At 37.2% G+C, this 12,533-nt stretch overlaps 1 protein-coding gene across 5 annotated transcripts in view; it reads left to right on the top strand.

Annotated features, from left to right (window-relative positions):
• The window catches only part of LOC130920027 (alpha-1,6-mannosylglycoprotein 6-beta-N-acetylglucosaminyltransferase B-like), a 252,584-nt gene that overhangs the window by 103,036 nt on the left and 137,015 nt on the right, over nucleotides 1–12,533 (top strand). For 3 of the 5 annotated variants that reach the window (XM_057842819.1, XM_057842821.1, XM_057842822.1), the window contains 2 exons: nucleotides 4,164–4,240; nucleotides 5,158–5,349. In XM_057842819.1, coding sequence (XP_057698802.1) covers nucleotides 4,164–4,240; nucleotides 5,158–5,349 — 269 coding nt within the window. The remainder of the gene's footprint in view (nucleotides 1–4,163; nucleotides 4,241–5,157; nucleotides 5,350–12,533) is intronic. The other 2 variants (XM_057842820.1, XM_057842823.1) reach the window with 1 other exon arrangement.

Below are 12,533 nucleotides of genomic sequence, written 5' to 3' on the forward strand. Positions count from 1 at the left end.
ATAAGGACATGACTGTAAATAGATTTAAATACCGTACTTTACAGTATGCTGTATGTGAAGTATACAATATGTAAATACATATACCCCATTGGCCCCAATATAAGACGGCTCTGATTATAAGACGACCCCTTCTTTTTCAAGACTCAAGTTTGAAAAAAGACTTTTTGAACACCAAATTAATTTTTGTACAGAAAATAATTACAGTACATCTGAGACAAATGATTATAACAATATATTTGATAGAAAATGCATGTTATTTTGCCTCATTCAAATCTTAATATCTGAACATTTAAATATGTAAGCTAAAGTGCAATCACCTTCGAAAATGAATGGCTTCTGGTTTTTGAAATGTAAATAAACCAATCTTTTCTGATAAAACAACAACATTGCAATAACTGCATTAACCATCAAAGTGAAGTCTAACTGTAACTGTAGTCTTGAAAAAAATCAGAATAAGGAAAAACATTGCAATAAAATAATGCAAACTGGTTAAACTTCAGAGTAGCTGAGATCTGTCATGACAGAACATCGCTTCAATGATATCTGGCGCCATCTAGCATTGTGAATGGGTATAATGTCTAGACCGCGAATATAAGACGACTCCCACTTTTTCAGTCTTATTTTAATGCAAAAAAACAGTCTTATATTCGGGCCAATACGATAAATAAATACTGTTTACTTCGATTAAAAAAGAACATTCTTCTTTTTGTTTGAGGGGATGGGCGTACAAATCCTACTTTGCGATTTTTCACTTTTCGCGGGGGTTCTGGTCCCCATTAACCGCAAAAAACGAGGAGTTACTTTATTTGGATCCAACTGCAGTTTATTGCTGTTTTATCAAAGTTTAAATAAAGGCTACTTCATTAATTAAACTCATAAACAAACATTGCTAGTCAAGCTTTTTGCATGGTTTTGGATGGCAAACAAATTTGGCCCATTTATACCCTCATTTTGAATATTTGTTTATGTACGTTTATTTCAGTAAATGAAGAAAAGCCTGGGGGAAGTTTTTTTTTTTTTTTTAACCAACTTCTCGGTTTTATTAAGCAAAGGGAATGTAAAGAGGGAGGAAAGGGTTGTGAAATGGGAAGAAAGCACAGAAAGGCAACATTCACAGAAAATATGTGCATTATTTTCTCTCGTTGCCATGTATCAGCAGTGGACAGGCATTTAACCAAGTCAGTGAAGCGATGAAAGCAGTGTGTGTGGCCCCACTGCTGGCATAACCACGCAATGACTGGCTAGGCTGCACTGTAAGGTCCAGTGAGCAGTGAGTACTGCAGTGGTGTGACATGGACAAGGTGAACTATATGCAGGTTATTGTCACTGTTCTTCCACAAGAACTGATCTGCGGTGCACCTACCTGGAACCTAATGGCTGTGACCATGTTGTAAAATCTCTGTTAAATGAGCTGAAGAGTAGTATCATGTTGATTAATTGCTTTACGGGTCATTAATGTCAATCTATCTCTGTTAAGATTAGGAGCAAAGGGCTTTTGGGTTAATGAAGCCACAAATTTCAGATAACTTAATGAATTTTAAAAGGCACAGTGTCTCGGGGGTTACACTAGTTCAATCAAGAAAGACTTGGATTTTGGACCAGAGGGCAGTTAGTTCAAACCCCACCAAGCGGCAAAGTGCTGGGTGCTTGAGAGCTGCCAACCGAACATCTTCAAGCGCTAGAGTAGCTACGAGTTTCAGTTTAATGTATGAGTCCAGCTCTAAACAGAATGTTTGTGACAGCGTACTGAATGAATATGAAATGCAAGTCAATGAATCCATCAGACCGTGACACATACTCCAATAATGTGTATAGAGGATTTAAAATAGGCCTTTTATCCACATTTTGAAACCAAGGCTGAACCCTTCTGACATTAACATAAGTTTGAACGTGTTGGTTTATTCTAAGCAAGACACATCCTATTCATAAAAGGATTAGTACACTCATGTCACTAAAATAGTTTGAATAGGACCTGATTTATGAGCCGTAGTTATTCCTTAGGAGTGCAAAAATTAAATAATAAAATACACAATTAAATAGTTAAAAGTGTCATTAAAATGCTTCTATTTCAGTATTTATTTATCTTTTTCAATATTTATTTCAATATTTATTTCTTTTAATTTTCATATATTTATTTCAATTTTTATCCATTTTTTATTTTTAATGATATATTTCACTTTTTAATCATCTATTTCAATTAACACTTATTTATTTCAATTTTTATTCATTTATTTCAGTTTATACTTATTTATTTCAACCTTTATTTCCATTTTGATTTATTAATTTCAACATTTATTTATGTCACTTTTTATTTATTTCATTCTTGCACTCTTGTTCCCCTAGTGGCTGTATGAAATAATTTTAGCTGTCATTGGCTCATCAAACTTGGTGGGCGGGCGTGAACTAGGCGGGGTTTGAACCAGGCCCTGGGTTAAACGCGTCAAGCTTCATGGCTCTGAAGTCAAGATAATGATCTTTCCTTCCCAAATTGGTAGCATGGCAGTGATTGCTGGGGTTTTGCATGAGCTCTCTCTCGCGATGAACCGATGTGTTACGTAAGCCACATGCTCAGGGTCAAAATTTCCTGCGTCAACGTGTTCTGCGAAGTCTAACATGTCTGTTATTAAATCCCAAGAAAGCAAATGCAGAACCTCAGCAATCGTTGGCATGTTGGGAAGGAGTACTATCTTGACTCCAGAGACATGAAGCTTGACTCGCTCAACTCAAACCCCGCCTAGTTCACGCCCCCCCCCCCCCACCCACCGAGTTTGATGAGCCAATGACAGATAAAAATATTTCATGCGGTCACACGAGGAACATGAGTGCAAGAATGAAACAAATATAAAGTGAAATAAATAAATTTAAAAAACTGATTTTAAAAAATGAATAAAAATTTAAATAAATATAAGTAGATTGGAATAAATAAATAAATGTTGAAATGAATAAACACAAATTGAAATAAATGTTTAAATAAATAAACAGAAGTGAAATAAACAAATATAAATTGAAATAAATAAATAAAAAGTGAAATATATAAATAAGAATTGAAATAAAACAATAAAATTGAAATGAATAAAAATTGAAATAAGTATTGGAATATATAAATCAATATTGAAATAGAAGCATTTTAAAGACACTTTTATTTATTTATTAATATTGTATTTATTTATTTATTTATTTATTGCACTCCTGGTCCTCCATAACATTGCTGAATTAATTTTGCCTGGCACAGCCAGACTGTTCTCCCTGTATTTTTCAAACACTGAGAGAATAGTCTGGGACCCAGCCCATTAACGGCCACTCGAGCAAGGACAAAATCAATCGTCAAATCAGATTCATTTATTTGCGTGACGTGTTCTTAACGAGCAACGTCACTCTTCCGCGTCGGAAGGGGTCTCCACAACAACACATACGGCGAACAGGAGAGCCGAGAACATGTTCCAATCCACGGTAAAATCAGTTTTAAATTACCAAAAACACATCGACACAAGTCATTGACAACAGTCTGTCTCGCGCTAGCCATGTTGAATAAACTCCGCTCTCCTCATATGTTTACTTCCACGCGCAAGTCCCTCGTCGCGTTTCTAACGTCACATCTGCCCGTCGCTGATTGGTCCACCCCGCTGTCTGTTTGTTGCGACATGCTCCGCCCTGGAAATTTTATCCGCTTAATGGTGGCCAGACTCAATAGCTGGAACAGCGGTGAGTCTGGCGTACCAGGCTAGAATTAATTAGCTTTGAGCACCTTGAAAGGTGGAAAAGCGCTATATAAGTATTGATTGATTGATTGATTGATTGATTGATCTAATGAATTTTTCCAAATTTTATTTAATTTCCTTTTTATTGACTTTGTATGTTTGTAATTTTCGGTCTGTTATTTCAAATATTGACCCTGATAAGTGTTCTTTGTTAGAGGCAGGTTAATTTGATGTTAATATTTAATTTGTACGTGAATAAAAAGTCTAACAACTCTCCAGTTTCTTATTTCTTCATTGCATTCATTGTTTAAAACTACCTGTTGGAAAGAAAAGCAATAGAAAACGGTAGTTTACATAAATAATCATGCAAAGAATCAAAACTGTCAATCAGAAAGCAAAAAGGTTTAGATGGTCAGATCGCCCAACACTAATATGCATTTGATTGTTTGTTTGCTTGCTTGTTAGCAGGACGAGATGGGACGTCAAGCCAGTGTGAAGTCCCCAAAGACCCAAGATATCCAGAGTGTCCTGGTAAAGTAGATGTAAGTTTTTATTTGTACTCTTACTTAGTTTGGATGGTGACTATTGCTCAAAAGTGTTGTAAATTGTTAATCCCTTTCATTTTCCTGGATGGAATTCTGTGTCCCTCTCTTAATACAATTTGTTTTTAACTAGGGCTACAGAGTGATTAAAAGGTTTAACAGAGATAATCTCCACATTGTCCAGCAGAACTCTGTCGCTGCTGTTCATGGTCTCTGTAATCCCCATGTCCTCTGAGTTTTGTACACCTGTGTTCAGTTTAGTTAGTATATAATCAATTTCTGGCAGGTAGTTGGAGCCTAGAAGGTGCAATCTGGAATACCAGTCACTTTTGTATTTGTCTCATGAATCATTCGAAATTCACTCCTGAAACAGTGGACATAATTCACGTCTGCTGATATTTTATTCATCTGTTTGTTAGCATTTGTGTTAGGGGGATTTGAATGCTTTGATGCGCTTAAAAAATACTGTTAGATCAATTTTACAGATGTGGCATATTATTGCTTCTCAGCCCATCTCAGACATCCCTGCATGTCTTCTTTGGAAAGTAGCCAATCAAATACTTTTCAAAAGTCTAAAACTACCTCTTGTCTATACGGATTTACACAATATTTTATTTCATTCATAGGCTACTAATGCTAAATTTGAAATGTGTCAGATCCATTTTGCATTTTCCGTTCCTCTTTTATCATAACTAACCACATCACCACTATAGTAATACTATGTGTAGTTAAGACTTTAGATGTGTGTAAACCTTTCTTACAATACAACAATTTATGATGTAGGTTCATTATCACCTACCAGTGTGATGGCATTACAGAAAACTAGAAAAAAGACTAAATCTTTAGTTTCCCACTGAACTAAAGTAAAATTAGCAAAATGAGCATCTAGCATAAAAGTTGTATGTATGTGTCTTAAGTGGATGCGAGCACGCTGGACCTCTGACCCTTGCTACGCTTTCTATGGCGTTGATGGCTCCGACTGCTCCTTCCTGGTCTACTTGAGTGAAGTGGAGTGGTTCTGCCCCCCGCTGGCCTGGAGGAATCACAGCAGTCAGCCAAACCTCCAAAATGTCCACCATATTCAGCAGCCTAAGGGGACCAAGAGGACCGTGAGTATACAAAACCCCATATTTTATGTTGTATAGACAATGATTAGGCACAAGTCATTTTTGCTGCCCCCCCCCACTCATTTCAAATGGATTGGACCTCTACCGGTGATAAACTACTTTAAATTCACAGATTCACAGAAGATCACATTATTGGATGTCTATCATTGTCAATGGCACTGAAATAGTTCTTCAGTTATTAATAGTTATATAATTGATAGTTATAAATAGAAGTTCATGTGAAGCAGGGGTGTCCAGGGGTGCAGTTCTGAGATTTAACACTAGAAAGAGCTAGTCACCAATATGATAGGAAATTGAGCTATGATGGTTGTGATTTTCTTGACTTTTTTTGCTGTCACTGGACATAGGCAAAGTTTGTTTTAGTAATGTCAACATCAAAATCAATATATATTGCAATATCCTTATACCTCTGGATTAGTTTCTAAGTTGTAGCACTTCACTCATTTGCTCCCAAAAACGTATAAATATGTTCTATTTTTAATTGTTTCAGTGTCCCAGTTTATATGTGTTTTACGTTTGTTTTGTTTTTTTGACGAGAGGCATCTCTAGGTTCTGTTGCACCTAAACTGCAATGCACAATGCTCAAAACTCATTTTAAAGCAATAAAACTGGCCACTGGAGGGCAGTAGTGCAATTTGTAAGAATTCATCTTGGGCCAAGAAAGGAAGTGAAGAAAAATAGTCAGGAAACGGAAGTTGGAGGGATCTTGTGAAGATGCGTCAGAATTTGAGAAAAATGTGGAGAACGATCGGAGAAAAAAAAAGGCAAACGACACTGGAGGAGTGTTTTGAAAAGAAAACGAAACCATCGTCAAAGAAGGATTTAAAAAAATCTATCTTGATGAGACAGACGGTGACGGCCACAGCAGCGTCAGGTTCCACACGCGTTCTGCGGAGCTCACGTTGCGTTACTCCTGAGCCTGAGGTTGAAACCAACGATGAAGATGATGAAAAAAGTGAGACCGATCTTGATCCGGGCTCATCAGATTACTGGGAGCCATCTCATTCAATCGGGAGCAGCCGAGAGCTTTCCCAGTTGTTATGTGCACAAATAGTTCAACAGTTCAATAGTTTAGTTATTTGTAAATAAATTCTTACTTTGCGATCAAAAGCTCTATTTGTCTGGTTGTTTGTTATTTTGTAGAACGAAAACATTATTCAGATGTTTGGGGTGTCACAAAAGCGAAGAATAGCTGTGTTAAAGTCTAAAGTTGCATTTGAAATGTATGCTTTTACAAAAAGCTGAATTTCTCTTGTTTTTTCATCAGAAATTGGAAAATTGATCAAACTAAGCTATTTTCTAATGCTAATTTCTAAAGAATGGAAAAAGATATGACCTGAACTTTTTTTCTGCTGAAAGAAGAGAGTCTAATCTTTCTTTTGGTGGGTTCCATGTTTGTATAGCAGTAGAACAGAATTATCTGTGGGCCTTGCAAAATCAGTCCAAATCCAGTAAAACGGCCAGGAGCGAAGGGCCTTGCTCAGGTGAAAATGGCTGGGAGTGAATGAGTTAACCATTGACAGTTACAAACATCAGATCCATTTCCAACTGGAAAGGTTGATATTGAGTGATTATGTTCATCATTTTGACTGTGAAAGCTGCCAGCGATCGAGATTGACTTGAACTTCTATCGCCGTCAATGAACACCAGTGAATCGAAACTCCAAAATAAATACCTATACATTTTATAAAGCCAGTCTTTTCTTACCTGATCTCTATCCTCTGTTTAACAGATAAAAGTGGAAGAATTTCAATTGGAAAAATGCACATTTTTAACTATTATCTTTTTTTTTTATGTTTGGCAGGGTATAATTTAAAACTGCTTTCAAACATTCTGCATATATTTTTCTTTTTTTCCTTTAGGGTGAATAGTTTTAGAACCTTTCCCCTTTCAATTCACAATATCTTACAGCAATTTTCAAAGACTGAATGAACAACCTCACAGCCATATTGAGTTATCAATTTCCAACATTTACTATCAAAAAGTGGGGAGGTGGAAAGCAGAGTTGGCATATCCACAGGAGGATGATTTGGATTTAGATTTTTCTTTTTCCCAGGGAAAGCCATCCCCCCACATCTTATAAGCCTATAGGAGTGAACAAACAACTGCTGAAAGGGCCGCAATAAACTGATTTAAGTCAGGTACTTGTTTCTACAGAAACCTCATTGGTTTAACGGCAGGGGCGGACTGGTAATCTGTGGGTTCTGGAGGATCACAGAACGGCCGGTGCCCTGGACGGCCGGCGGCCGCCATTCATTATACATCACTGTTTTTATCCCCCCTAGCCTCTGATTATCTACAGTTCGCATCCAATCCGACAGGTGACAGCAATGCGCCTGCTGCTCATCGCCAGTCTGATAGAAGAACGAAGAAAGCACAAAGTAGCCTTCATTGGTTCTTTGTGGAAGCAAACGAGCGACGAGCGTCAATGCCCAATATGGATGGTGGTGGCAAAAAAAGAAAAGAGAAGGGTGGCGCGGAGAAGGTTAGGGAGAAAAAAAATAAAGAAACTGGAGAGCGAAGCATTAAAATGTCATGAGTTGACAAACATTTTCGCAAGCAGCAGTCCATACAACGGCCACGTCGGGTAACAGCAGCTCAGCTCCCGGCGATGGTGAGAGGGGGAGCGGGAGCCGCTCTGACGTGCAGCCGGTGCAGCGAGAGAGAAAAGAAGAGGAAGGGTGTAATGATAAGCTGGTGGAAGTTCCCCAGACAAGCGCAGGGCAAGTAAAAAGGGATGAAGAGGGTCACTTGCTTGGTATACTGACAATTGTTATCCACCAGGTCGCTACATGTTAAATGAAATCAATGACAATTAAAGGGTTAGTGCCAGCTAGTCCATTTGCAATCGTGTCAAGTTATAGTATGCTAGTCCTACTATCACTCTCCTAAGGAAAAATATTTTAGCTGTAAAACAATTTATGCACACGCAGCAGCAATATTAATTTAGAAGAAATATTACAAAATATTAATACAATGAATGGTTTTACTTTAAATTTTAGTTAGTTAAATTGATATGATATATATTTTTAATCATGTATATATCGTTTTGTTTTCTGGTTAATACTTTCCAATGAAGGTTATGTATCCAGGATTTGTCTTGAAATGTTTATTGTATTTTCATTGAAATTTATTATTTGTATGGCAAGATTAATTATGGCAGGGGTCTCCAAACCAGTCCTCAAGGGCCGCTGTGGGGCCTGGTTTTTGTTTCAACCGATCGAGTAACGACAGTTTAACCAATGAAGTTTCTGCTAAAACAAGCAGCACCTGACTGCAATCAACTGATTACACTTGTAAGACACCAGATTGGTGCATAGGTGTTGTCTTGTTTTGTTGGAATGAAATCCTGCGCCCGCTGCGGCCCTATGTGGAATGGTTTGGAGACCACTGAATTATGGCATAAACAATGAAATCATTTTATAAATAGAGATATATTGTAATCAATTGGATACATAAAACTTGCTTTGAAAAATAAAAATTCTTTGGTTTTTTCAGGTTGATCATAGAGCTAGTACAGAAAATGAACCCAACTCCAGTTCAGCCTTGCAATACTTTGAGCGCCCCAAGTCAGACAGTCAGAGTCTAGACACATTTTCTTCATTTTCTTTCAAAATGCACGAAATTGATGCATTTTACAATAAAATGAAAAAAAAAAAATAAATAAAAAAATCACTGGGGGGCATGCCCCCGGACCCCCTAGGGGGATCTGTGTTTCCCTTCGTATAGCGATTCTTGTGGGCTGGGCCGAGTCAAAGTCCAGGGCTGCTTCTTAGTCCCAGTCCGCCCCTGTTTAACGGTCTCTGCGGGATCGTTGGAAAAAAGATTAGGACCCTCAGGGGCCCTTGAGGACTGGTTTGCCTACCCTTTCTATTAACAATAGTTTGCAAAGTGGTGACATACACCCCAGTCTCCATGGAGTTCTAATGTGGGTTTTTTTTTTTTTTTTTTCTTTTTTTTTTTTTTTTTCCAACAATGCAGTGTTTTGGGACCAAAAACCTCAAGTAACTTTTTATTGCTGTCGACAATCAACCCAAAATGGTTCCTCAAACCCACCATTTTAGAATCTGTGGTAGATCCAAATAGATTACTGTTTGAGCCTGTTTACCGCAGTGCAAAGCTTTGAGGAACTGCTCCAACGGCACAACTAAATTAAACATGTTAACAATGCCTTCTAAAAAGCATCAAAGGCACTAGACTGTATCTTATCTTAGTTATTGTATCTTGGCTGACAGTTCACAACTCTCACATTTAATTTTATGCAAGAAGGACCATAACTACTGTTTTGGGTCCCTGATTAGATGAGCTGTGGAAGCCATTTGACTGTGAATTTCAATTAATTTAGTAAGTGAGGTATGTTGTAAGGAAAGAAAAAAAAAGTTTTTGGGGCATGAATAAAGCATTTTCCTATTTTAGATGTTTGTTCTTGCACTAATCCCCTCATTTGGAGTTTTATTTTGTGTTATTGATAATCTTCCTTGAGCTTCTGGCCTAAATGTTGTGAAGAATAATAGCCTTGCCTTGGTGAGACTGATATCAACTGTAATTCATAACAGATTACAATCTATTTTGAGTAGCCTGTAGTGTTTCATAGATTTCCCCCATACTAATACCCTTGGTATGGTCATAAGTCCCTAACAAGGCAGCAGAGATTGAAAGTAGAGATGTCGTTAATCATGAAACTATAAACAAGAAGAGGGCAAACATTGGGAGACTTTGAGCAGTCTGTCCCCATTACTTCACAGTAGTTCACTTTCATCTGACCCTATTCAAAGTCTACTAATTACACATGCCTCATCCATCCATCATCCACTCTATTTTTCCTCATCGCTGACTCAGGGGTCATGTGGCGTTGTTCACTCGAGTCATTTTACTTCTTATTGTAAACATTACATTAGCCACATTCTTAATTTAAAGTGCACATACATTGCTGAGACCTTTGCAGTGAATGCTAGAAAAATTTACTCTTGTAATGTAAAAGCTTTATGGATGGCGAGCTCGCGACTCTGGAGAGTGAGAAAATGAATTTATAACCTAGAAAATACGCACCAGACAGACCATTAATTAGCTAATAAGACAGTACCCACATTGACTGTGTCGTTAAAAGTGACCACTGTGGAAATAATGGTGTTCTGATTCAGTCATGTGTATTTGAAATGCTACAGCTTTACACAGATGTATGGATCCAATGGGAACAATTACAAGACTCAAATTCAGACTATTAACCGCTACATAAAATTGACTTGACATTTCACACATACAAAATACAAAAGCAAAAACTGCCTAAATCCACAGTCTTTATCTGTGGTGTGACTGCCTTAATCCATGGCCCGGTTGATCACCTTCAACTCAAAGGCTGTTTTGCAGATATTACATCGTGTATACTTTTGACGTTATGAGGGAGTGCAGAACACAAAGGAATACCAAGCTAAATGCTTCATATGCCCAGACTTCATTTCAAAACATGAAGTTGGATCATGTTTAGCCACTCAAGCCAAAAATAACTCATTCATGTTTGGCCTACCATTTTTATGGGCTAATCCTGTATTTGTGCCATCAGAAACTGAATCTGAATTTCGAAACAATTACCAAATTTAAAATACTCACCTTTGAATAATTGCATTAAAAACTGAATATGAATTAATTTAATTTCAAATTGAATATATTTGTTTGAAACTGGATGTAAAAGTTTGCAATTATTATTACATTCTATGCAATTCTAATTCACCTTCACAAAAAAGGGTTACTTCTTTAATTTTCTATATTCAGGTTTCACAAAAATTCTTACATTTTTTTTGTGACACGCGTCCAGGTACTTGGAAAAAGTAGTCGCTCGCAGGTAGCAAAGATATCCTGTTGGACAAGAAGCACCTTCGTTTTTGATCATTTGACACATGCCCTTTATGAGAACTTAAACGGGAAATATTGAGTGTTTGTTTGTTTGAACATGTTTATTTCGAATATTCAATGCATAAGTACCAATAATCAGTAACAAGTGAATGAGTGAAAAAAGCTTGTTTTATGCACAATTACACATTTTCTTTCTTTGATTTTCTTTCTTTGTAATATTAAAGACAAGTTTCCTGAGCGAAATATGGAAAATGTCTGCTCTGCTTCTGGTTTAGAAAGAACAACATGAACTGTGGTTGAAGTAAGCAGTGTGTTGACGAAATTAAAACTGCTAAATAAAGCCAGAGGAACTCACGGAATCTCCAAGAATGGATTCAGCATGACGTAGATGAGACGTAGATGAGATTGTATGATTGTTCTCATCACCTCGTTGTGGACAAAATTATAACAACCTGTCAGCCTGTGTTGACGTTAGGTATAGATTGATACGCCGGCCACTTGAGAGACCAAAATGAGGTGAAATTACAAATTGTATTACATTTGCCGAATGCAAATACATACGGACACGGATTTTGTTATTACTAGGAAATATTACAAGGTATGTACATATAAACAAAAATAGTATGTCATTATTTTTTATTGCAGATATTGATCAGAATAAAACATTTGGACAACATGACTCCATTTCTTGTTATATTCAAAACGATTGGTGCATCTGCAAAACAGGTCAATGAATCACAGTTTATAAAATTATTTGAAAAAATAGCATACGAGAATGTGATATCAGACAGCAGAGCTCCGGAGCGGCTTGAGACCCTCGCCAAACTTTGACCTGACATTACACAGACCCTCGGCGGCCTACAGACTGTCTTTTTCTCGCTGTCCTTGGTAATTCCAGCTCCAATAGCGTATCTTAAAGGGATCCTCGACCTTAAATACATGTAGGCTCTAATAAACCAAAATTGTTCTCTTGTACTAAAATATGTTGTTAGAAACACATAAAATGTTAAATCAATGGCAATATTTTATAATAGTTAGTACATATTTTGACCAATAGTTGGCGCCATGTTTTGCGGGCTCGGCGTGATGATGTAAATGGGATGTTTCCAAATGTGTAGTGTGTACAACAATTGCGTATTGCTGCCTAAACTCGCGAAGTAAAATGCCACGATGTTCTGCTTTTGGATGAAATTTCCAGTCAAATGGAAACAAGGGAAGTGACGTGAGTCTCTACAGATTTCCTGTTGACAAGAAGAGGGTAAAGGTTTGGGAAAATGCCGCAGACTGGCATAACTTCCCAAGGACCTAAGGCTTTG

The sequence above is a fragment of the Corythoichthys intestinalis genome, chromosome 8 (genome assembly GCF_030265065.1).
Source record: "Corythoichthys intestinalis isolate RoL2023-P3 chromosome 8, ASM3026506v1, whole genome shotgun sequence".
Lineage (NCBI taxonomy): Eukaryota > Metazoa > Chordata > Actinopteri > Syngnathiformes > Syngnathidae > Corythoichthys > Corythoichthys intestinalis.